The following is a 25,289-nucleotide window of genomic DNA, read 5'->3' as shown; positions in this document are numbered from 1 at the left end:
AGCCAAGGATTGCTTCCTCTCCCTGACATTTCAGAGGGCAGCTCCGGCTCAGCGGGATGCGCAGGGAGGGGAGGGGGAGCCCAGCGCTTTCAGACAGGAACAGGACCTATTCTGTCCACAGGATTCACTCCCTAAGGGGCAGAAATCCTCAAACCTACCCAAATTCCTGTGGCAGCTCTACTCTGCCACCGCCGTGGCTCTGCAGGAGCCCTGGGCAAGCTGCCCTGCTTAGCATACATAACCACCCCTCTTCCAGTGGCCCCTATTAACTGCACGGCTAAACCCTTGCAAAACTCAATTAAAATTATCCTCCCTCATCTTAAGGACTGTCAGGTTGCTTCTCTTCCTGTTTTAATTTACTTCTTTCAAAATCTTGCCCTGCTCACATTCTCTGCCCCAGCAGGATGTGATTAACATGGCGTAGAAGGAGCAGAGGGATCAGATGGCTTTAGGGGGCTGATAACAGCAATTAACACCGTTCATTACATCTCTAACTTGAAGGGATGCAAAGGATGGTCCACAGCTTTTGTGAAATGAATGTTGGTCCAAGTCCACTACTTGGCATAAGGCATTACCAGCACGAATGGATGGCCAGGATGGACCAGGGGCATCCCTCCGTGGGCCCTGGGATCTCTGGGCAAGTGTCTTGATACTGCTTCTCCCTCCAGTTCACCTATTTGGGATTGCTCAGGAGCTGCCTGACCATTGCAGGATTCAGAGGTTAATTCCACCCTGTGACAATCCAGGTGTAACCCCAGGGGCTTTGCTGGGCTGAGGTACCTCTGGCAGCAGTGGGTACAAACCCATGGAACCCTGCGGACACATCTTTGGCCACTGAGGAGAAATGGCAGCCCATTAGTGATTAAAGGGAAATGATGGAATGAAATTACAATCCACTGCTTCTTACGCTGTACCTGATGGAGTTACGAGGCAGATGAGCAAGTATCTCTTCATGCAACTCAGCTAAATTGTGGATTTTTCCACTGTGGGATACCCACAGAGAGATTCCCAAAGAGAGATAAGCTCCTGGAAGACAAGTCACTAGCAGCTCTTACACACAGTGATCCAGGTGAGACATCCAGGTCCAGGAGTCTCTAAAACACCCACTGCCATAACAGAGTGGGTACATCCAGGATCCCTCTGTCCATGCCAGGGAATCATCCCCTTTCCCAGAGCTCCAACCGCCCATGCTGAGGCTTGGCAAAGCCAAGACCAGTTCCAGCACCTGGGCAGAGGCTTCCACCCACAGCACCCGGACTTTGCTGTATGAACACAGAGGAAGGGAAAAGCCTTGAGAAACAGCAGAGACAGACCCTCAGATTCAGTATCATCAACTACAGCTCCATCATGAGCCATTTCCAGAAGCTCAGGTGAATTCCTGCCGAAGCAAACTGCAGATGTGCTATTGGGGGAAGATGGAGTTCAAGCTATGGGAGGCCTCAGCATCCAACTCTCACTGGGAGATGAGGAGGCAGAGGCAGCTGACCGGGAAGTCAGACAGAGCCCAAGGGTCGGCACTGAGCACGGAGAGAAAAGGGCAGCAACATTTGGAAAGAAAAAAACAAGTTGCAGGTTTGCTTTTTCCTTGATGTGTGTGGGCTTAATTGCTGGCCTTCGAAGTTTAACTCTTCCCAAGACTGTTGGCTTATGGACAGATTGAGCAGGACACTGAAAAAAACCCTGTACGCCACTCAGGGCAGGTTTCCCCCATGTGAGCAAAGCCTGGGGTGCCCCGCCTGCCTCTTGCCCAGCCTGCTGTGCCAGACTGACTGTGCTGGGCTTTTTCAGGGGCCTGCAAGCCCTGCAGCTGGGCTGGGGGGCAGTGTACCAAGTGGAAAAGACCTGCTCCTCCATCTTCATGTGCCTGGAGTCTGCATCCAGATGTTTGCTACTTAGCTGTGAACTGAAATCAGCTCAGAGCTCTCAAACCAAACAGCTGCCCTGGAGCTGGCAGTGCCTGTTCTCTGCAGCTCAACCCACCCTCAAGTTGATCTCCAGCTGTGGAGTGCAAGAGAAGCTGATTGATAAACAGGGTAAGTGGGGAAAAAATAGTTTTGCAATTAGATGATTATCTTGGCCTTGGAAAACCTGCATTCAACTCCCCATCTGCTCCAGGCTCCCTGGAAGTCTGTCATGCAGCTTCCATGTACCTCCATCCCTGCCCGAGCCACAGAGGCTAGGGCAGCAAAAACTGGGCTGCTTTGGCTTGGAAAAACGTATACTGGTGCAAGAAAGGAGGAATCCTTATTCCTTCTAATTAAAGGTAACAGGTAACAAAGAAAATTAATTTAGCCCAGAGTCAGTGCAACATGAAAAAGCTACATTAGATGTGGATGGGTGCAGAAAGTAGGAAGCACAAGCAAAATGCAGGAGGAATTTAAACTTCCTGATTATCAAAGAGGGGGCTTCAAGCACTGAGTATAATCTAAAAATAATAATAATAAAGCAAAGGGAAGAGTGGTCAGGGTCATAGAGCTTCTGCCTGGGGAGCATGAGCCCTCCTCCCTGCGCAGCCTCTCCGTGCACACCTGCACGTGCACACACGAGTGTCGGCACGACCCCGGGCGGGGTGGGCACAAGGGGAGCCAGGAAGATCACAGGCACACACTCTTCAAAGGAGAATTAGTCATCAGAGGTAGCGGCAGAGGAAGGAAGGCTCAGGTACGAGGTCAGACACAAGCAGTGAGGGCTGACGGAGGAGTTCTGAGCACTCGCTGCAGATCTAAGAGCCCTCTGCGCAAGCAGGACGGGAGGTGGGATCCCTGGGGTAAATGCACCTACAGCACGTAGGAGATAAGAAATTTCATCCCTCCACTGCACAGCTCAGCTTGGCTTTTTGCCATTTCTGAAAACAAACTCAGAGCCTTCCCTGATGTGGTTAATGAAATCTTACTCTGTTCTCTGCAGAAACCCCAGGAGGGACGGGCTCTAAAGAGCACAGCAAAGCTTTCCCCCCACATGGGGCTTTGTTGGGCTGCACCTCAGCCCTGGGTCAGTGATCCCATCTGCTCCCTGCTGGGCAAAGAGACTTGAAGATGCAGAGATTCAGGGCATCGGAAGGAAATCTGGCCCTGTGGGGCCGTCCAGGGCATTGATGGCAAGTTACAGATGCACAGGCTCTCAGTTTCTCTTGGCACAGAGCTGTGACCACAAGCCAGGACCCGCTGCAGCAGGAGATAATAATCATCATCTCTGAGAGCCAAAGTGTATTGGGGCATTCGCATCACTTGGGTTTAGCTGGCTGTTTAACATCTGCACAAATTTCTCTCTCCGCCTCCACATAACACCCCTCGTGCAGCTATGAAACTAATTTAATTCCCTTCCAAGAAAGGCTGAGTTGGAAATGTCACACTTTGTATAACATAGCACAATTCCTACAATGAAACGCCCAGCCTAAATGGCAGTATCGGACTCTGGTGCTATTTGAAGGCCAATAAGCTAAACCTCCTTCTTCTGCTTTTTAAAAATAGCTTACAACAGAGTGACCAAGTTCCATAAACACGCAGTTACTCTCTGTTAATGCGCAGAGGCTGACTGTTGTTTTCCTGCTCCAAGGTGCTTCCCTTGCCACGCAGCGCAGTGGGAAGAGCACGCAAGCGGACGCAACGGGAAGGAAGCGTTTACACATGCTAATGACTTCCAGCCAAGGAGCACAAGCACCAACAGGGAAACCGTGCTGAAGAAACAACACGCCACTTCCTCAGCTCTCCCTGTTTGGTCACCACAGGTAGGTACTTGATGCTCAGAGCCCTGGGGCAAGGTTGGGGATGGCCTCTCCAGCCCCATGGGAATTCAAGGTGTGGATGAAGGGAAGACACGTTTGCTTGGTTCACAAATGCAGGAGGAGCCGTTTTGGAGCGGGGGTGTTTTGGCACCATACTGGACCAAGGGGTCAGGGACAGACACTGGCCCTTTCCCACTCCCAGAAATGTGGGTCTGGAGGCCAGAGTCCTTCCAAGTGCCATTCAGGTTCATTTCATCATACACATCTCTCTTTATGCCAGAACAGGTTTCCTAAGTTCATGTGGGGTCCTGTTTATTTTTCTTTCTTTTTTTTTTTTTTTAAATCACTATTGTATTAAGAAGTGTTTTTCTTTTGGCAAAGGTTACCATGGGGCCAACACTGTGAGGAGTCTCCTGCCTTCTATCACCACTAAAACCTCTGAGCCAGAGCTCAGCCCAGCCACGTCGCTTATCTTCAATGAAGGCAGGCTTGGATTTCCCCCTCCATATAAAAAATAGATCCCAGCACTCCCCCTCTCTCCCAGTGCATTCTTTCAAATGCCACCCAGACCTTGTTATTGCTGGGAGGCTGGAGAGCCAGGGATTAACTGCCTTAGGCTGCATCAAGCTTTATTTGTCTAAGCAGCCAAGGGTGAGGAACAGCCATAAATATTGTGACATGCTGAATGTCGTGGAGGGGCAACACAGGGTAAGGCAGGCACCTTGGCAGCAGGGATTGCATCTTGGGCTGAACACAGTCCTGGTGTGACCCATGTCATTGGAAAGGTTCCTGCGACCCTACAAAACAGGGGCTTTGAGGAACATCAAACTCCATCCTCAGATGGATGGACACCATGCTACACCCAGTGCAGCACTAACAGTGGTGCCTCTGTTAGTCCTCGTAGCACAGGAGTAAGCAAACATGGTGGGGAAAATCCCACTTCAACACTGTCACCCAAGGGGACACATCCTGGGTCCGAGCCTGCCTGTCCAGAATAGGGCTCTACGGGGTATGCTGCAACTCCCCTTCGCTTGCACACTGGGATGTCATGGCACAGAGTGGAGATGAAAGACCAGGATAATGCCCTGATCCCATCCCAGCATCAGCAGTACTGCCAGAGCCAGCACTTACAGCCCAGGATCTGCCAAGTCTGACAGTTTGGCAACAGCCAGCAAACCCCGTGAGGAGGCATCAGGCCCAGATGCACACTCTGTTAACTAAATTGCTTTACAAGGCATTGCCAGGTAACTCCTTTTGGAGGCAAGGCGGTTTCCTCCCCCGTGCTTTATCCCAGCACAAGGACCATGCACTGCCTGCCCAGTGGTGAGCGATCTCCTTGGTGTGGATGTGTGCATCTCCCCTGGGAGCATCCCACTCTGCAGCTGGCTGCCACGCTCTGAGACACGCTGTTAAACCTCTGCCCTTTGCTTCCCAAGGGCCAGGGGCTGCAGCGTGGGGAAGGCACTGATGGCCACTCAGACCCAGTTACGCCCCTCTGGGGACTTTGCTCTGGCTGGGATGATGCAGGGTGTGAGTGATGGATTTCTGTGGGCACTGGATGCCATCACCTCCGCTGGGTGCGATTTCACTCACTGCCATCTCTCTGAGCAGGCAGTTTCCAAATCTGAGTATAAACCACCATTCATACCCAACCTTCCTGCCTCTGTAAATGTCAGGATTTACTGTCATTCATGGAAACTACTGCCTTGACCCGCACTTATGTCATTATTTATTTTTTTAGGTGACATCCATCTCAGTGGACACCAGTACTTCAGAAATGGAGGAAACAAGTCACAGATGGAGAGCTAAGCCTGGAGCTGAACCTCACTCTCGGCACACAAATTTGTCTGCACGTGCTGCCCCCAATCAATTTTGGAAATTAGTGGAGGAATTTCCAGTCTCTGCTACACAGCCCTGTGCTTTTTTTGAGGAATAAATAAAACCAGTAAACCTTTTACAGATTTCCCTGCTACATGGAGAGCCCAAGAGCCTCTGTAAATCAGAAGGATGATGGAGGACCCCAAAACCCTTCATGGGTCTCCTGGGTCTCGTGAAGGTGCAGACAGACCTTCATAAACCTGAGGAGCCACTGCCCAGCTCAGGGCACCTTGCTGTGCCCTGCAAGGTCTGCCAAGCCCCAATTCACCCTGCCAGCAGCAGGAATGGAGAACCCACTGCAGGATGGGGAAGGACCCAGAGAGGAAGGGGACAGTGACCCAGGGGGAGGCCTGGCTGCCAGGGGCACTGGCTCCCACCAGCTGCTCAGCAAAGCCACCGTGAGCTTGCAAATTCTTTATAAACTTCCCACGTGACACAATTACTCAGGGGCCAGATTCTGAAGCTCTTCCTTCTCTCTTTACTCAGACCAAGCTCCACTGAAGAAGTCACTGAGACATTGGCCTAAATACAACTGAAGGAGTTCAGGATTTGGCCCAGTAATAAAAACTTCCTTCCTTTGTCTACTGCTCACTCCACATGATCCCACTACCTCCCAGCCTCCTCCTGGCCTCGTCTCCTGAGGCTGGGGCTGTCAGTTGTTTTGGTTGATGTTGCTCTTTAATTTTACCCTCAGCCAGATCATGCCAGTTCCCTCATGCAGCTGCAAGCTGCTGAGGTGGAGGGAGCTGGGGAGGCCAGTAAGGAAGAGGGGGAAATTGTGGGGTTAAATACAACCTGGCAGAGGCACAGAGCCAGCCTTCAGAACATGGATGCATGCAGACGCCGTGCGGGCTGGGAGCTGGCTCAGCCATCACCTCCCCAGTTCCTTCAACACCTCCTTGGGGACAGGTTGGAGCATCTCCAAAAAAGCCTTTCTCCCCCCCTGCTGAGCACAGAGCAAATGTCTTGGGCTCTACACCAAACTTCTCTGTGAGGGAATGGGTGAGATGACTCCTGCCCAGGAAAGTACAGCAGGAAGTTAACTCATCTCACTGCAGTGACACATGCTAGAAAGTGACACCATAAGAAACACGTATAGCTTTAAACCAATAACTTGCAATGTGAATTTTGCTGCTTTTTCTCTCTCAAAATAGCCAGGAGGATGCAAATCCCTATCATTCCCCATGGGTACCTCATCCTCAGCATGGCCGTGTGAAACGTGCACTGGGGTTTGGAGCAGGAGCTCCTGCTTCCTTCCCATGTCCACCAGCCTTGCACACACCTGTGACACAGGCAGAGCAGTACAGGAACACACATGGACACATAGAGACAACACAGATAGAGCAATTCCCTTTGCACCAGCCTCCCTGCCTATGCTGCTTGATGACAGAAAGCAAATACAAAAGGGATTTGAACTCAGCTGAAGTCAGAAGCATCTGGTCCTGAGGTACCACCATGGTTTGATGGCCTAAACCTCAGTCCTGCAACTTATGGATGTTCATGTGGGTGACCTGGTCAGACACTGGATGGCTCAGAGACAATTGACACAACCCCTGTGAGTTCCTGCTGAGGTTTTACATCTTGCAGTGAGATTTTTAACATTCCTCAGCTAAGACTGAAACAGAGGTGCACTTTGAAGTACCCCAGGGAACACGGAACTCTGAGCAGCAGAGGAATGGTGGTCTCAAGGTATAAGGCTGTGCCACAGCCTTTATACAGGTCTGTGGGAGCCCTGTGCCACCCAGCCTGGTTGAGCTAGCTCACTATGTCCTGCACCCCAATCCAGAACACAGCAATGCCAACCTGGGCATTCCACAGACTGAGGGTACAGTGCCCTGTCCAGTGACAAGGGCTGCTTTGCCTCGGGCTTGCTCTTGTATAAATACAATCTCGCTGTACATTCTGCCCTTTTAAAGTACATTAATTGCCATGGAAACGATGCTGTTACTGGTATGGCAGCAGCCTGGTGGCCCCCACAGATGCAAGACAAAAATCAATGGGTACATTGACATACAAGCTGTGTTTCAGGACTTTTTGTGGTTTTGAGGCTGGTCACCATGGGCACATATGAGAGAATGGCTCAGGCACTAAGAAGATGCCATGTTCCATGGAGAGAAACTGAGTACAATAAAACATGGAGGAACATCTCCTTTGTTGTGTTTATCAGCTTGGGCAGCACAGTCTTGTATGGGAGCTGCTCCCAGTACTGATGTGTGTGCTCAACTCGTGGCACTGGTCATCACTCCCAGCTCCTGCTGGAGCATCCCAGCCCTGGCTGCCCTTCACATCCTCATTGCCAGTGAGTACAAAGCCTCACCTGGTCTCAGACCTTGGCAGTGTGGCTTTGCTCCATGCCTCCTCTCTGCCCATCCACGGCCCTTTCCACCAGCTCAGATGCCTCACCAAAAAGAAGGAAAAAAAGCCAATATTACAGATGTATAGACACACACCATCACTTCTTGGTCTTGAGAGTTTTTTAAGTAGCACTGAGGGGCTATGTACACGGAGCAGTGTAAAGGGAAAAGCTGTGAGTGCTCTACCCGCAGCCATCCCCGGGAACCTGGAGCAAAGGGCAGCCCTGGCTGTCCCCTCCCAGCCAGGGCAGCGCTGCCCTGTTCCCTGCCGTGCCGCCCATCATAAAGGGGTCCCTGAACTGTTATCAGGCAGTGACAGTTTCCGCCATCAGATTCCTCCTGTCCGTCAGGAAAGCTAAATAAGGAACATCGTTCAGGCGGCTGCAGGAAGAGGGGAAATGCAGGGACATCCGGCCCAGCTGCCAATTTTTCCTTTCCCATGAACCACCACTGACCTCCACCAAGGGAGAACCTGGACACCCAGCCTGGCATCGGCACTGCTCCTCTTAGCTTAACCCTTCCCTGGGGGATGCCCTGGCCCCTGAGCCTGCTGGGCAGGTGGTCTCGCCATGCAGGGTGGTGTGGCCGTGTTGGGACGGTGCCTGGGCACTGTGTCACTGTCACTGCAGACTAAGGCGGGCAGACTTGGTGCAGTGGCTGGCATTTGCCCAGCCAAGTGGAGCCACAGCCCAGAGTGGAGACACCTCCAGACCTGCATGTGGGTGGGCAGCTACACCTCACATGGAGACGACGGGTCCCAAAAACATCAGTGAGCTGCTCCATCGCTTCCCTCTTTGCATGCACCTACACCAGGAGTAGAGTTGAGCTTATGCTTTCACAAATTCCTCTGAAAAAGAACTGGGGTTTTCCAGGCTCTGCCAGGAATTGTAACCAGCCCTGGGCTTGCTGCTGCAGACAGGTAAAATTTCATCTCCTTTTTCTCTCTGCTCACTCCAGGGCTCTGCCCATCAGTAACAGGCACCAGGACAGCCTGCAATCTACCCATCCCTTTCTCATGGTCCTTCCTGTGAACAGCCCTGGGGTCCTGCTGCCTTTCACTGCATAGAACCTGAGCAGGGGAGCAGCAGCTGTCCGGTTATTATGTGCTCAGAAAATGGGAGACCACAGCACTTATGCTTTCCTTCCCCCATCATCCCTGTTTGCCCAGTTAGAGTCTTTTCCTGACCCATTAAACCGATCCTCCCTCATTAGCACATGACGTCCGTCCCACAGCACCTCCAGGTTTGGCCGCAAAGGCTGCATGAGGGATCCTCGCCCTGGAAGGAGGGGGTAGAAACACAGCAAGAAAAACAATTCACTCGTGGGAGAAGTTGTAAGGTGAAATACAAGTCACTGGCTGAAACCTGTTTCTGCTACCTCAGCAGGGAAACGACTCCAGGAGAGACTCCAAGACTCCCCACTTAATATCCTCAGCTTATAAAACTTAGTGGGAGTTTCAGCACCGGCTGCTGCAGGGCCAGGTTTTCACCCTCCTTCTGCTGAACTTGCACCTAGAGATGGAGCGATTTGCTCCACAAAAAGAGCAGCCACACTGGGCTCGAGGGCTCCTCGCCGACTTGACCACAGGCCACCTCCGCTTCCACCATTCTGCCTTAACAATGAGGCACCGCAGATGGGCAATAATGCTGTGCCGACAACATCAGAACTGTTCTGACCAAAGAGAAAAAGCCCCCCTGGGACCTGGCTAACCCCCTCTTTTAACAACGTGAAACAAGAAACAAAGGTCTGGGATAGCCAGGGGCAATAAAACCCCTGGAATTCATTTAACCAGTCACTAGATGCCAGTGCAGCTGCAGCAGTATTTCTTTTCCTAATGAAGGACAAAAGATAATTCCAGCTCTGGCCCAGGGCAAGGCTCAGCTCTGGTCTCTCTGACAGACCCTGGCACACACCAGGAGGTCACGATCCCCCCACAGCACCCAGCAGGAGTGGGACGTGTACCTGGCTGCTGCCCCTCACCCAGCTGGAGATTTACAGGAGCTGTAGGGATAGCTGGGGCAAGTCAAGGCGAAACGTGGCACTGGGCACCTCTGCCTCACAGTCTAGGGTGGGAAAGGGGGCTTTCAGGTTGAACTAACCACCCGTGGATTTTCTCCTTGCAAACGCATGTGTTTTTCCATACACAACTGCCCGTGGACCCCGGCAAACATCTCACACCCACAGCGCCCCGTGAAGGTGAGCTCCACTGCTGCTCGGCAGCGTGCAACAAGCCACCAGCCTCCCGCCATGCTCCCAACACGGGAATCCACCAGGAACTGCCTTCTTCGGGCGAGCCGTGATTTTGCAGCCCTCAGTCACAACGCCCCGGCCCGTCTTTCCCAGCGGAAGAGCTCTGCGGCTTTAGTCATTCCTCACACGGAAACCACCAGCACTGCTGGCTCCCCACCTTCCACGGGCAGTGGAGCCTGCGGGATCCGGCCATCACAGGGCTTTCTGCTTCTCCCTGCACCTACAGGACCTCCCCATTGCCCCCAGCTTATTGCAGCTTCCCCCCCAACCCTGGTTTAAATACACAGCCCCCGCAACTGGGAGTGAGGAGTCCCCTGCCTTGCACCATTGTTTTGGGGCTGTTTCAGTCCCGCAGGCTGAATGCAAAGTCGCCTCTGCTGTGCCGGCTGGAGTGGCTGAGAAGGAGGTGGGTGAGATGGGTGCTATCCCCAGAGCTCACCTTGCTCGCCGAAGCTGCTGAGAGCTGGACAGACCTGGGGACCCACCTAGAGCCCCCTCCTGCTCTGCAAGGCAACATCCTGAGTGTGGCGGATGACCCCTGTGCCGCTGGAGAAACTGCTCCCTGGCCACGGTCCCCTCCTGCTGCCGTTCCCGTGGGATCCCGCTCTCCCCTTCTTTCTCCAGGAACTGCCTCGGGATGCCGGGAACAGCCTGTTCCCTCCTGGCTGGCCGGGAGCACCTGCCCTTCCCACGCCTGCCCCGGAAAACACCGCAACAACGCGGGGCCAAGAGAAACCCTGGGGACAGCGATCCTGCGTGGAGCAAGCCCGTGGGAGAGAGGCAGCAGAGCGGAATGGGACACACTGGAGGAAGCCCCGTCCACTCTGCCTGCACCGGCTGGGGACATTGTGCTGCTGGGGGAGTGTCCCTCTGACCAGACGTCAACTTGAGCTCAGCGACGCCCTGGTGGATGTTTGTGCAGGCAGTGAGCCGTGGGCTCGCATGCCCAAGCCAAATCCCAGGGCGGTAGTTGCAGCCCACTCATCCGAAATCATCCTTAAGCAGACAGCAGGGCACAGGAGCTGTTGCTGTCCCCTCCCTGGCAGCCCCCAGGGACCACGGGCTGCGTGCCTCCAAACATCCACTCCCCTTGGAGGCCCTGGATCACCGCTGTGGGGTTGAGCCTGGTGGGGTTTGCTGTGTAGTCAGGGCTGTTGAATGAAAGGGTGTTGCTGAACCGGCCCATGTTTATTACTTGCAATAAAGCAACTGCTTCAAATCCCAGCTGCACAGGCAACTGTTGCTGCTGGCACGGTCAGCGCGGGGCTGTCCGAGCGCCCGGCCGGGAATTCTGAGTGATCCGAGAGGGGAGCAGGCAGCGGCAGCCAACTCAGTCGGCTCAGGTCCTACGCAAGCACGGCCCCTTACCTCACACAATGGGCATACGCCCTTGGAAGCGGCAAACCAGCGTCCCCAACGGGATTATTTGGCTGTGGGGCGCTCAGCACTGCTCTGTGCCCAGAGGACGGTGGCTCAGGGAGCACGTGGTCTCATCACCGTTCACAAAGGGTTACCCTGAGCGGCCAAGATAATCTGCCATGCTGGGGCTGAACCTCTGCCTGCTCCCCCCATCTCTCTGCCTGCACAGCGCAGCTCCCCCAGCTCCACTCCAGCCTGGAGCACCACAGAGCTGGAATGTGTAAGAGTTTTGTGCTCTTACACACAGCATCCTCCAATACTGGCCCATTTAAACAAGCACCCTGGTGCCAGAACAGACCTTTCATGGTCCTGAGATGACTATTTCATCCTTCACAGGTAGAACAGTCTCACACACACATCCCTGTTTCCAAGGGGAGCAAATATTTGCACCCCATTGGGATTGTGGTTAATGAGAAATTTGTGGGTCCTTTACGAGCTGACAAAGTGTCCTCATTGATAGAATGGAAGGAGAGGAAGCAAATGCCCCTGGTACCATCCCCCAGTTGAGCTCCACATCACCCTTCATCGCTGCACTAATCAGGCAGCACCGAGAGCTTCAAAGCTCTACTCAGCCCTGCGCCGAGGAGGCCACACAGCTGTGCTGGCCAGAGCCTCCCAGGCACTGCTCCTGCACCTCCACGAGATGAAAGAACCCGGGAGCAGCTACACCGTGCTTTACAAATTGCTAACATGAGAGCTTTGAACAGTTGCAGCTCCTGCTGTGATGCTGCCAGCAGCAGGTTCCTTTCTGCCCAGCCTTCTTGAGCATCCCCTGAGCTCTGGCCACCCGTCGTGTACTTTGGCCCCACGACACCAGAGCCATCCGCAGCTTTTTGGGCAGAGCAGGTTGACAGTGACACTGCTGGTGATGCTGTTCATGCCACACCTGCAGCTCTCCCATGAGCTCACTTCAACGGTAGCAGCAAATGCCACTGGTGAGAGCGAATCACTGAGCCAATGCTACAGAAAATTCTATTTATGCTCCCAAATTCATCTCCCCACATTGCAAGCTTCCACCATGACTAACTTTCAGTCTGATCTGGGCTATAAATGCTTTACTTGTGCAAGAAGAAGCTTCTCTGGGGGTGTCTTGTCCCCACTGCCCTGGCAGTGCCCACCCAGCTCTGCCCTCTCTCACGGGCTCTGCTTCGTAGAAGGGCATTGCAGCCCCATCTCTGCCATGGTTCTGCATGCTCTGCCCGACAGCCTTTTGCCGCAGAAGTACTGTGGGAAGGGAAAGCATTTCACTGGGATCTGCCTCGGGTGACTTCCGAGGCGGACCAGAGCTGGGAGAGGCAGGCTGGACAGCCTCGCATGGACCCCCGCCTCCTCGCGCCTTCCTCCCCGGCACACACAAATTAATGACTCTGTGCGTGAAAAATAAATAAACAGAGCCCGGACTGGCCTCCAGCCTGCGCTCCGGCCGGGCGCGTCCCCGCGCAGGGACATCCCTCCCGAGAGGGTCCCGTGGGGTTTCTCCCCGCTCGCAGCGAGACATCCGCGGCACGAGAACGGCGTGGGCTCCCGCGGCCCCGGACGCTGCGGGGACCGCAGCAGGGTCCTCCCCTCCGTCCCGTCCTGTCGCTGCGGGCACGCTGGCACCGCCGTCGGGGACACCCGGGCGGGCACCGCCGCGCGCGTCCCGGTTGGGGATGGGTCGGGCAGCGCCGGTCGGAGACGAGGCACCCCAGGACGGACTGCGGCGGTCCCCGTCGGGGATTGGGGTGGCCGGGACCTGGAGCGCCGGTCCCCGCCCGGGATGGGGGAGCCCGGGACGGGCAGCGCCGGGGCACGTCACACCCCCGTCCTGGGTGAGAGACGCCGCGGCGGGCAGTGCGTGTCCCTCCGGGGTCTGGGGGACACCGAGTCCCGTCCCGTCCCGTCCCGCCTGAGCAGCCCCGTCCCCAGCGCGCCCGCAGGTGCGGAGCGGGCGGCAGAGCGGGCAGGGCAGCCCGCAGCCCCGGCAGCTCACCTGCCTCCGAGACAATGCCGAGCCAGAGCCAGAGTGGCAGCGTGCAAACTCTCCTCATCTCCGGGGCTGCCGGCAGGTCCGTGCGATGCGGAGCGGTGCGAACGCCCCGCGCCCGAGCTCTGCTCCCGCCGCGCCCCAGCTGCGGCGACGCGCGGCGGCGGCGGGCGGGGAGCACCGGGGCCGCTTCCTTTTCCTCCGCCCGCCCGGGCCGCCCGCCGCCCTCCGCCGAGCCTCGGGGCGCCGGGCGGGCGGGGCGGGACGGGGAGGGGCGGGCGAGGAGGCAGAGGGGGCTGGGGGGAGCGCACCTGCGGCTCCGAGCACTGACGGGGAATCCCTGCACCAGAGGGGGTGCGCACATACCTTCGCACCTGGGTGTCTCCACCTGTGTGTGTGGGTCTGCGTCCCCTGCAGCTGGGGGCAAGTGTGTTCCCCACGCGTGTGCGTGGGTCTGCATCATCCCTGACCCATGGGCACGTGAGCACCCCCCACACTTGCGTGTGTTTTCACACCTGTGTGCACCCCGTGCATCTCCCTGCACCTGTGTGAGAATGCCCGCCTGTTTCTTGTCTGTGCCTGGGTGTACACCCCGGCCTCTCGGAGCAGAGGGAATGCGCACAAATGCGCTCTCAACAACACTACACACGCACCTCATGTGCTGGAACACATCTCACACTTGCCTGCACACACCCCTTCATGCCTGTGCACCCCGTCAATTCCACACCTCGCACCTGTACGCACACACCCAAGCACACGGTCCGGCACACGCGCCTTGAACCTCCCTCCTCCTGCGCTCCCTGGGGCACACAAAGACACACACGCACTTGGGTGTGCTCACACTTGCACCCTCCTTCACTGGGGGTGCAGTACGGCCCCCCACTCATGCCATCCATGCGTGCACGGTGCCAGCAGCGTGGAAAAGCCACATTGTCCCCCAGCACCGCTCCGTGTGGCACCCGCACGGCTCTCTGGCAGGTACACGCCAAACCCCCCCACACGCCCGTGGCGTTGGCAGACGAGCGGTGCCGCCCCACTGGTGCCAGCGACGCTGCCCCCACAACGCTGCCACTGCCAGCGACCGCGGCTCTGGCTCGGAGCGACCTGGCTGCGAATGCCTCACAGACGGAGGCGATGGCAGAGCTTTGGGAGCGCGGTGGCACAGCCCTGGCCAGCTGCCTGTGCACCCAACCAGCGCTGAACGGATAAATAACCCGGCCCCGCGCTGCGCCCCAGAGGATTATCAATTACGCTCACTTGTAGGCAGTGAAGAAAGAGCCTCAATGAAAGCCATGTGCTCATGGCTTCGAAAAGGCAGCAAAACTTCTGGTGCACTCAACTGCTCACGTTGCCAAACTCGCGGAAGGAATCACTCTGTCCCTCTCCTGGAACCCTAAGAGGGACTCTAAGTCACAGAATTTATTTCACCCGACTCCCCCCATCCTAATTAGTGTGTTTTAAACCCAAAGAGTGCCAGTTCCATCACTCTTCAGCACACTCATATTGGATCACCTCCCTCCTTGATCTCAGCAGAGCAGAAAGCGGCCGTGTCCCTTCACCTCTCGGGAACGCTCGGCTAGGTGTCCAAGCCCCTACAGGTTTGAGGAGAGACTTCCAAAACTTGCCATGATGAGGGAGAGCTGGAATGTCACAGAGGGGTGGCACTGCCCAGCACTAAGGAGCGAAGAGCTGAGGAGGGATCAGTCCCCTCCCCAGTGACGGGGGCTGCGATGAGAGACGGCGCAGCCCCGCAGTGCACCCACGCTGGGGACAGCATCGGGGCCAGTGCCCCGAGAGGTGAGCGGTGAGGTGGTGAGGGGTGGACAGGGGAATGAATCACACGGCACCACTGAGCTGCTGGGTGAAGTGCACGGTCAAAGGGTGCCTGGAAAAGCTGAGTGCGAGAGGAGCAGAGGGTCTGACCCGGGGCTGAGGGGACAGGCATCTTCCGGCACCCCAGAAGTCAAGGGATTTTGGCATCCTCCACCCATTGCAGTCCAAACGTGGCACGGTGCAGGCGGCGGTGGACAGGACCAGCCCGTCCATGCTGCCATCTAATGGCAGTAGTGGCAGGACACCGGGGAGGGCTCGCCCTGCCCCGGCGGGGAATTTTCCATCACAAACGCAGGGCGACTGTGGGACCGATGGGACCTTTCCATTGTTACCGCCCTGGGAAACAAAAGGATCTTATTTTAAAATCTTGTCCCCATTCCAGCACGTGGGGGACCCGAGGAAGCAAAGGCTTCCCCAAAGCTCCGGATAACAGAGCTTTGCCGCCAACTCCGCACCTACGGGTGCGCTGGGGACGGGGCTGCTCTGGCGGGACACAGATCACAGAAGGCTGCCAAGGCAGGAGCTGCTGGACACTGCCCAGCCCTAGCATAACTATGGGAAAGGGACACTGGGGTGGCTCTGGGAACACCCAGGGACAAAGCAATGAGGTAACCCACAAGAAAAATACAGCTTGCCTCTGGGAGAAGATGGTGAGAGCCAGCGCTGGCAGGTGCAGAGCTGGATGCTGAGGTGAGGAGTGCTTTAACCCCATGGTGCCCAGTCTCCCATCCCTATCCCCTCCTGCCTGAACCCAGGCCAGGCTCACGTAGGCCAGGCTCACTGTATTTATGCCTATGGTTCCTACTCCACGGTGCTCTGGTTTGTCAGAGAAATGTGTTTTTTTCAGGCAGCATTTAGTGGCAGACTGCATTTCCTCACTGGGCTAATGCCGCACACACAGCAGCCCAGAGCAGCATTTTCCCTGCACGTAGGAGCTGCTCTGCCTCCCCAGCCCTGCCCCACCAGCAAGGCCAGGCAAGGACATTATACCCCAAAATGTGGCTCTGCCTGGGAGCAGCATGCCATGGCCACCACGCACAGCCCGGCAGGAGAAGGAAGGACGTGCTTCCTCAGGAGCATTTGAGACAAGTGGGTTTGGCTGCTCTCTAGCTCTGCCTTCGGCATGGGGAGGGTGTGGGAGGTGGCAGCGATGGCAGTGGCACACGCTGGCAGCCCGTGCTGTCACGCTGGCCCACGCAGCACACGGCAGTGGCACACAGCAGCACTGGGCAGCGGGAGCTGGCGGACAACAGAGCCTGGCTGTGCTCACCTCTGCCAGGGCCTGGCAGATCCGCTTCCCCTCACACCTCGGGGACGCTGCCTGCTGCTGCCCAGCCGTACCTGGCTGCAGTTTGGGGCAGGCTGCGGGAGCTGATGGGTTTCAGCTTTCCCCAACGTAACTCCCTGCTGTGATCACACCAGCCTCGCCTTTCCAGAGGCTCCCAGCCCTTGCAGGGGGGAACACGGCCCAACTTGCAGCACCATTTCCAAGCCAACAGCTCTTTCTTCTCCACTTTTATTTCAGCTGAGGCTGTGGGGCAGTGAGAGGAGGTGAGAGCTGGGAGAGGAGGTCGAGTCCAGGTCATGGGCTCAGGACTCACCAGCTAAAGGCCAACAGGGGACCAGGAGGGAGCATAAACCCCCAGCATCCCCTCCACACCCGAGCAAGGCTGCACAGAGCAGAGGCTTCCCGACCACTGGGAGCAGCCCCGGGCTGTGCTCAGTGCTCCTGCACAGATCACATCTGCCTGAACCCTGCATGGGACATCCTCACCTCTGGCTTCTTCTCCTGCCCTGGCACAGGCCTTCAGCACCCCCAGCCCTGGCACACTGCAGCAGTGGTGCACAGGAGGGGCAATGTCCCTTGTGGCACCATGGGGGAACAGGGCCCCTGTGCCATCCACGCTGGGCAGCCAGATGGCCAGTGAAGGCCTTGCTTTGCTAAGTGTCCCTGGGCCCAGCTGTGGGAGCTGGAAAGCCTCACACCTGTCCCTTCCCACACCACAGAAAGCTGAGCCCCTGCCAGAGGTATCTGGCTCCAGCCAGCACTAGGGACTACACAGCACTGGGGAGCTCTGGCCTCTGCTTTGACCCTAGAATGAATTTGGGTGGGATAAACATAACATTTCCACCCACCTCAGGCACCACCATCCTCCCTCCCACCCACCCCAGCACCTCTGCTGACTGGTGAGGCAGAGATGCTGCCAGCACCTCCTGGGCACAAACCACAGCAGCCAAATCCCCTTGACTTGCCCCCCCCAGGGATCCCTGCCTGCCCTCCTGCAGGGGTAGTGCTGCCAGCAGGACCACAGGGGCGCTGACAGGAAAAGAGCCACATTCTTGCTGAATTTGGCAAGAAATAGGACTTGGCATTTTTCACATGTAAAAATCTTTAAGACCCAGCCAGGCCAGAGATGGCCAAATCTTAAAACACTGTAGCCCAAGAACAGGGCTAGGCTCAGAGGACCTCTCTCCCTTGTTCTCAAAGAGCAGATGATGAAAAGCCACTGCAAGATGTGCAGGGAGTGCTTCAAGGAACTATGTGGGAGCAATGGCTCTTTTAAGCCTCCTGTGCTGCACGCACAGAAGAGCCAGGGCTGGAGCAGGGGTCCTGGGGGCTTCTCGGTGCCCCCAGGCTGTGCCACACCCCAGAGCAGCAGATCCCCCCCAGCACACAAGCCCCGAGCAGGCCCAGCAGGCACCACCTTGTTTCTAATGAGCTTTAATAGTGACCGAGGTGAGGGAGCAGCGCCACCATCCCTGGGCTGTGCACCGGGCTCCCTCTGCTGCCCTGCCCCGGGAAGCTCTTCCAGCAGAGGATGCCCATGGTCGGGGATGTGGAGTTCAGAGGCAACCGATGGTACCCCGGGACCGCTGCCCTCCTCCACGGGGCTATTGGTGGGAGCTCAGAGAAGCAGGAGGTGCCAGCAACCCACAGCCACCTCCCCTGCAGCCCCGTGGCTGCTGTTACTGAACTGTGCTGTGCTCAGGAATGGGAACTTGTTCTTCTAGGAGTGCCAGGAACCCCTGTGAATGCCTTGTGGCAACTACACCCATGGCATAGGGAAGGGAGGGCAGACAGGACCTGGGAAGAGACTCACCCCCTTCCTTCCTCCCAAAACTGAAACCAAAACAGCTCCTCCAACACCCAGCAAGGTTTGCATGTGCAGAACTGGCTGCCAGTGCAGCCCCAGGCCGGAGCCAGGCTGGTGCCCCCAGCACACCCTGGTTTGTCACAGGGCCAGGTGGCAGAGCCGCATGGGCTCCATGTTGTCCCTCCCGTCGCTGAAGCAGGTGCTGAAGAAGGGGCAGTATCTCTTTGCAGAGACCTGGTGGAAGGTGAAGAGGTGGGACATGTCCCCAGCATCAAAAAAGGTGACAGTGCCCTCCTGGCAGTCCAGGAAGACACCCACTTTCCGTGGGGGCTGGCGGGGAGTCAGGCGCACCCAGGGGGTGGCAGTGGCCCAGTACTCCATCCTGTTCCGCAGGCGAAGTGTCCAGTAGCCATTCTCTGGGCACAGCTTGACCTTGGCTGCCCGGTCCACAGTGTCGGCAGCCACCCCCAGGTCCCACTTGGTTTTGCTGCCCACCCAGACCTCCCAGTAGTGCTGGCCGCTGTCAAAGGCCTGCAAGCCCAGGACATTGACGCACTGACGGAAGCGCCGAGGGCTGATGGGGACAGGCTGGGCTCGATTCCTCTCTGTCACTGCTGTCAGGTCTCTGGAGAAGACCAGGTTGGGGTGGGCTGACTCAGGGTCAAAGGTGAGTGGGGCGGGAGCTGTGGAGACATCAAGCATGGCATTTTACCAGCTGCATATTCCCTCTGCAGAGCATCCCTGGCCCACCACACCCATTCCTCATGGCAATGTGCTCACCGGGGCAGATGGAACGCAGCATCTGCCTCCAGAAGATGTACTGCAAGGGGCCGCTGTGGCTGTCCCTGTAGTGCTGCAGGTCCAGGGCAGGCTGGGTCTCAACACGCACCGAGGGCCTGGGGCAGAGAGAGGCAGGCAGGGTCAGTCCCTCTGCTGAGCCACTGCCAACGCAGGTAGGAAAAGCACAGGCAGGGCTGTAGGACACTGCTGCATGTGACAGATTTGGTAAAGATGGGATACAAACACCTCTGGCAGCTGCTCGCTCTGCCTGATGCAGCTCTGCCTGCAGTGAAGTGAGTGGCTCAGGGCAGGGGTGTCCAAGATAGAGCCAGCAGCACCACTCGTGCAGCAGGGACTCCTGGCAAACCCACGCCCAGCACACCCAACAGGATTCCTGCATGGCTGAACAGGCTGGGCCTGTGGAGTCAGGCTGCATCCGGGAGGGGACATGGACACGTTCCCTATGGCAGTTCCGGCCCTCAGCTACTCCCAGCCTCTGACAAACCTGCACCTCAGAGTCAGTTTTGCAGCCCCATGAGTAATAAGAAGCTAAGAAAGAGCACGGAGAAGACAAAGCACCCAAAGTTTGTGTCATCAGCCTTGTTCCCTCTTGCAGCATGCATGGCTGCTGCACCCATCCCAAACCACCATGTCTCCTCTACCCACTCGTCCCACCATCTCAACATGTAGGGTGCGCCCTGGGAAGAGCATCCAATGTATGCTGGGGACCAGCCTCCACCTTGCACTGCACCAGCACCTTCCTGAGCAATTTGTGACGCTTTAAAAACTTGAGATAAAGTGCCTCTCACATGTGGTCCCAGCCAGGGACTAAGATAAGCTCCTGAAAAGAGAATCAGCTTCTTTCATGCCAGACACATACCTGATATCCAGGCTCTCCACCTGCAGTGAGAAGCAGAGAGAATTAGTAGTCACTCTAATTCATGCAGCTGCACAAATAAGCTCCTTGTCCTGCCTCCTGCAGCCACACAGCACAGAGAGGAAACCAAGCTACCAGGATCTGCATCCTGGGGAAAACTGACTGGACACTTGGATAGAGAAGGAGTAAAGGCTCCCAAGACCCACCACATCTGAGATCACTGTATCCCTTATGGCAAAAGTCTCCACACTCCAAGGGATTGGGCAGTTAATCCAGAGGGATGGCAGTGAGAACACCTTTCGGGTACAGCCTAGTGCTGTCATTTAAGACTCTCCCATCCCAATTTCAGATCCTGCAACATCCCTCATCCTCCTGCCAGGGCCAGCCAAGCATCTCACCTCCAGCAGTGACACATCTTCCATCTTGCTCAGGGTCTGCTTGACGTGCTCGATGTCCTTCTGCAGCACTGCTATCCCCTCCTCCAGCTGGCCAACGTGCCTGTGCAGCTGTGCCAGTGACTGCTCCTCCTTGTTACCCAGCTCTGCCAGCACAGCTCTCTCCGCTTCCTCCAGGATCTGATGAAGGCGAGCAAACTCAGCCCGAATCTTGAAGTTCAGCTCCCCAGACACTTTCTGAGCAGAGGGAGGAGGCAGAAGGTGAGTCCAACAGCTAAAACACGCAAGTAGGTGCACCAGATGGCTGGGCCTGTTACTCTGCTGACAGAGCCCTGGAAATCCGAGCTTTAGATACAGCCGTGACATTTTGGATGGAGAACAAGACACAGGGACAACTTTCAAGGCTGCAGGGCCAAAGAAAAAAAACCCCACAAACCCAAAAAACCAGATCCACCAAAGGCTTGGTCACCGTAACTAGGAATCCCCACACACAGCCACAGCCCTCTCCCACACCACCAGGAATTTGCCTGTGGGCAAGACTGGAGCTCTTTAAATTTTGTGGAGCTGCAGACTCAGCTGTTCAGGTTAGTTTGGATTTATTTCACAGCGTTCCAGACCCTGAGCAGAGCTGCCTGACGGGCGAGCTGCATAAACTAATCTCTGTCATTAAGGCTGATAAAATCCTATTCAGCTCTATCCAGAGGTCATATTTTTCCAGTTGTTTACTCGCCAGCCAACCTTGTTGTGTTCTCGCTACCTTCCTGCCTGTTTACAAGAGACAGCCAATGACTTCTTATTTTCCTTAAATCTTTAAGCTTTTAATCTCCAAGTGCAACCTTAGCCCTCATTACTTTCTCAAGGAGCACTTCCTGAAGCGCACATCCCTTCCTCCCCACAGGAAACCCACCTCCCTCAGAGATGTGAAGCTTCACCAGACTCCCTTTGCTCTAGCAGGTGCTTGTGCTGACACACCAGAACCACAGAGGAGGTACAGGGCCTCCCTGTTCAGATCAGCGATTTGCTCCCCTACTCTTGAGACACCTCTTAGCTCTTGCACAGCAACAGGACAACATGTGCTTATTTGCTAATACTGCTTCATTATCTCAAAGGTCTATTCCACACCTGGCAAGAGGATAGAGGTTTGAAATGGTGCAGGCTGTGGGATCAGAGGCTCCAGTCAGAAGACAGTGGTTCTTTTCCCCTCTCAGTTTTATCTCATCCCTGAACTACTTCTATTTTCCTTAAACTCACCTTCCTTGGCTTTTAATGCTTTTATGACACCCAAGAAAGCAGCACAGTCAGGCAGTAGCTGTTCTCACTTCATGGATTTGTACAAATGGGCAGCCTGGACCTCTCAAGCCCATGGAGAGCACTCAGGCTCCTCATTCACCTCAGAGCTTCACAGTGAATCCCAACACCGTCCATGTGACAAGGCCACCACTTTTGCAGTGCCAGCCCTGCCACTGACACAGTTCCTTCAGCTTTGCTGCCATCCCTTCTGACATGAGAGGATTTCAGAGCTGCCAAGAGTTAATGCTCTCCCAAAGAGGCAGCACTGCAGGGCCAGAGCAGGCTGCCCACAGCTCTCACCACTCACCATGTCTCAGCTCTGCTGCACCAACGCACTTTGTAAACACTGCATTAAAGAGTGCTTAATGCTCCTCCCAAAACCTCTGCTGAATATCCAGCAGTGATGAACTTGGGCCTACACGCAGGGGAGTTTGTGTGGATCCCCAGAGCTACTCAACTAGATTTTTACAGGAAGCTGAGCTAAACTTCAGCTGAAGTGATACACACATCCTCTGTGAACACTGCCCCAGAAGCTGCCTGAAGAGCAGCTCCCACAGGGTATTACCGTCAGGCTGCAGATGTCCTCCTGTGTCACACGCTTCCTCTGCAGCAAGTTCTCCATCTCCTTCTGACGAGCTTGCAAAGCATCTTCCAGGTGCTTCTGCAGGAGCAAGGAAAAGAAGGTAAGGAGGCCATTTCACCACTCTGCTGTGATTCAGGAGCAGTCCCAATTCCTAGGGTCAGCATCAGGAGACTGCAACATGATCTCATATAAAGGCTGTAAGGGGAAGCAAGCACCTGATGCACAGCCCTGAGAATTATATATGTGTGCATGTAATGAATCCAATTTATTTTGAAGACTGGGAGCTCCAGCCTGGGATATCTGTTTGCACAAGCTTTAAACACTGTGTGTTATGAACTGAGTTGTGCAGGGACTGTCCCCTCAAGCAGAGCACCTGGCACAAGCAGCCCTCACTCCTGGCCACACAGTCCCTAAGTGAGAAACAACAAAGCTGTGGTTGGAATTGGACACAGCAGTGAGGGAAACTAATGCAAAAGAAAGTGTTCAAAAGACAGAGAGCTGTAAGGAAACAGGGAGAGGGACTTATCAGGAAGAGACACATATGTCACTGCACTTGGGTCAGATAAGGCTTCACAGTGGGTGAACTGCCTGTGGGAGGAGGGGCTGGTGGCTGCACAGGGCTCACGTGGCACCTGTCCCCTTCTTCCCAGCCTAGCAGAAGCCGCTCACCTGCATCCTGTGCTGGTGCTCCTCGGAGCCGCAGCGCCGCACCTTCTCCACCAGCCCCGAGAGAAGGTAGTGCGTGCGGAAGGCGCGGCTGGGGAACTTGCGGCGGCACTGCGGGCAGGAAGGGACGTGGGCGCAGCTCTCCCAGTATTCCTGGATGCAGCCCTTGCAGAAGTGGTGCATGCAGTCCAGCATGACGGGCTCGCTGAAGAGCTCGCAGCAGATGGCACAGGTCAGCTCCTCCCGCAGGCTCCGGTCCTGGCTCCTGCCGGCCATCCCTGCGGCACACAGGTCCCACCCTGAGTTTCCTGCCACCAGCACACACAAATCCCCATCCCTCTGGGCTTCTGCCTCTCCTCCGCTCCGGGGCAGGGCTTGGTTACCAAACCTCGGGCGGGAGGCACAGGACCTCCCCAGGCGCTGCACTGGGTGTACGCACCGCTGGAAAGCCCCGCATTACGGAGCGGCCCCGGCCGAGGGTCACTCCCTTCGCAGGGTAAAAACTTTCAGTTTCCCGTCACTTCAGCAAACCTGCTCGGTGCGTCTGACAGGGCCCGGCCTTGTATCCCCACAGGGCCTCAGCGCAGCGGCCACCCGGCCCGAGGGCTGCCAGCACCCACCCACATCCCGAGCACCTCCAGGGCCGACGCAGCACCAGCGCTGCCGCGTGCGGTGCCCCTTCGGCTCGACGGTGCGCACCGCCCGCTCCCCTGGGCGCAGCCCCGGCCCCCCACCAGCCCGGGGACCCCACCGTGCGACATCACTTAGTTTAGTTTAGTTTGGTCCGGTCTAATCTAATCTAATCTAATCTAACCTAACCCAGTCCAGTCCAGTCCAGTCCAGTCCCGTCCCGTCCCGTCCCGCCCCGTCCCTCTTTCACCTCCGACCCTCCGAACTCGGGGTCTCAGCCCCGCCCCGCCCCGCCCCGCCCCGCCCCGCCCCTCCTGCGGACTGACGCCCGCCCTGACCAATCACCGCGCGGATACGCCGCGCGCCCGCCCGCTCATTGGGTGGGATCCCGCGGAGGGGGCGGGGCGGGGTTCCGGCATGTGACGCGGTCACGTGCGAGGGCGCCGGGCCGGCTGCGGGGGCTTCAGGCGGGAGTGGGACTGGATTGGACCGGACCGGACCGGACCGGACCGGACTATCCCGGACTGTCTCGTCCCTTTACTGCCCGTATACTGCCCCTTTACTGCCCCTGCACCTCCCCTGCACTGGCCTTACACTGTCCTTGCGCTGTCCTGCACAGTCTCGCCGTGCCCCTGCACCGGCCTGCGCTGCGCACATCCCGCCCCACTGCTGCATTCAGTAAAGAGCACAGAAATGAGCTCCGAGCAAAAGCCTCCCTCTCTCTCCCCTGCTCACGGTACCTTCAGAACACAGCTCTGGCCAACGCTTTGGGGTCACTGCCTTGGGTTGCCTCAGAAATCACGAGGGCTGTGAGCTTGTTAGCCGAAGAAAGAAAGAAGGAAGGGTTTTCATCCTTGTGTGGCCACCTGATGATGATCCCTGTGGTGTTGTGGGAAGTGATGGACGCTGGTGGACATGTGACAAAAATCACAAGAACTTTCAATACTGGAAGTAAAAGCAAGTAAAACTGAAAGGAGTGGGGACACAGGGACTCACAATAGCTGCACAGACCACCTGTCTCCTTCCTAACCACCATTAGAACCAGAGCATGCCCCCAAAAGGGCAATGTGCCAGGCACTGTCTGGCTACTGCCCTCCTCCTCCTGGTGCTCTGTTTTCTCATTAGAGCAGTGCAATTAGTGCAGAAAGTATTTTTGCCCATCTTCGTTTGCTTGTCTGAGAGATTTTCCCAGCCTTTTTCTTGAGCTGTACGTGCTTGGTCACTGGCATGTGGCCACAGCAGCCCTGCCTGCAGGCATTGGCCTCTGCCTTGTCCCCAGCCCCTCATGGTCACACGCTCGGCCACAGCCCCATGTTGATGTTTGGACTTGGCACATCACTGAGTGCATGAGGAGCAATCAGTCGTGGGGAATGTTGGCCATGGGCAAGTGAGGTGCACCCCTTGGCCTCTGGGTGGCCAAGCAAGTGACATCCATGGACACCAACAAGGTCAAGCCATGGCCAACTGGGCTGGCAGCTCCCACAGAGTTATTGTGGGGGCTCAGGACTGCTCCAGCTCGCTGAGCAAGGCAGTGGTTGGCTGCACACTC

At 56.4% G+C, this 25,289-nt stretch overlaps 2 protein-coding genes across 9 annotated transcripts in view; both read right to left on the bottom strand.

The window, feature by feature from the left end:
* FLT4 (fms related receptor tyrosine kinase 4) overlaps positions 1 to 13,749 on the bottom strand; it is a 57,779-nt gene extending 44,030 nt beyond the window's left edge. For 3 of the 4 annotated variants that reach the window (XM_032125048.1, XM_032125049.1, XM_032125051.1), the window contains exon 1: positions 13,598 to 13,749. In XM_032125048.1, the coding sequence (XP_031980939.1) occupies positions 13,598 to 13,655 (58 nt within the window). In that variant the 5' untranslated portion in view covers positions 13,656 to 13,749. Of the gene's footprint in view, positions 1 to 10,645; positions 10,752 to 13,597 lie in introns of those variants that run through there. The other variant, XM_032125050.1, reaches the window with a different exon arrangement.
* Positions 13,750 to 18,129: 4,380 nt separating this feature from the next.
* On the bottom strand, positions 18,130 to 24,497 carry LOC116451613 (zinc-binding protein A33-like). Of its 5 annotated transcripts, none has more exons than XM_032125247.1 (7): positions 24,481 to 24,497; positions 23,114 to 23,388; positions 22,427 to 22,522; positions 20,575 to 20,808; positions 20,180 to 20,199; positions 19,300 to 19,415; positions 18,130 to 19,202 (listed from the first exon to the last, which is right to left on the bottom strand). In XM_032125247.1, the coding sequence occupies exons 2-7, from the start codon at positions 23,384 to 23,386 to the stop codon at positions 18,658 to 18,660; spliced, it is 1,284 nt and encodes a 427-aa protein (XP_031981138.1). In that variant the 5' UTR covers positions 23,387 to 23,388; positions 24,481 to 24,497; the 3' UTR covers positions 18,130 to 18,657. The 5 variants fall into 5 exon arrangements, with proteins under 5 accessions (XP_031981138.1, XP_031981135.1, XP_031981136.1 ...); XM_032125244.1 differs by lacking the exon at positions 24,481 to 24,497 and adding an exon at positions 23,991 to 24,065; XM_032125245.1 differs by lacking the exon at positions 24,481 to 24,497 and adding an exon at positions 23,930 to 23,950.
* Positions 24,498 to 25,289: the final 792 nt, after the last annotated feature.

Source organism: Corvus moneduloides, chromosome 15 (genome assembly GCF_009650955.1).
Source record: "Corvus moneduloides isolate bCorMon1 chromosome 15, bCorMon1.pri, whole genome shotgun sequence".
NCBI classification, from domain to species: Eukaryota; Metazoa; Chordata; class Aves; order Passeriformes; family Corvidae; genus Corvus; species Corvus moneduloides.
Note: the sequence above shows the minus strand (reverse complement) of the source record. Positions and strands in the feature narration are given on the sequence as shown.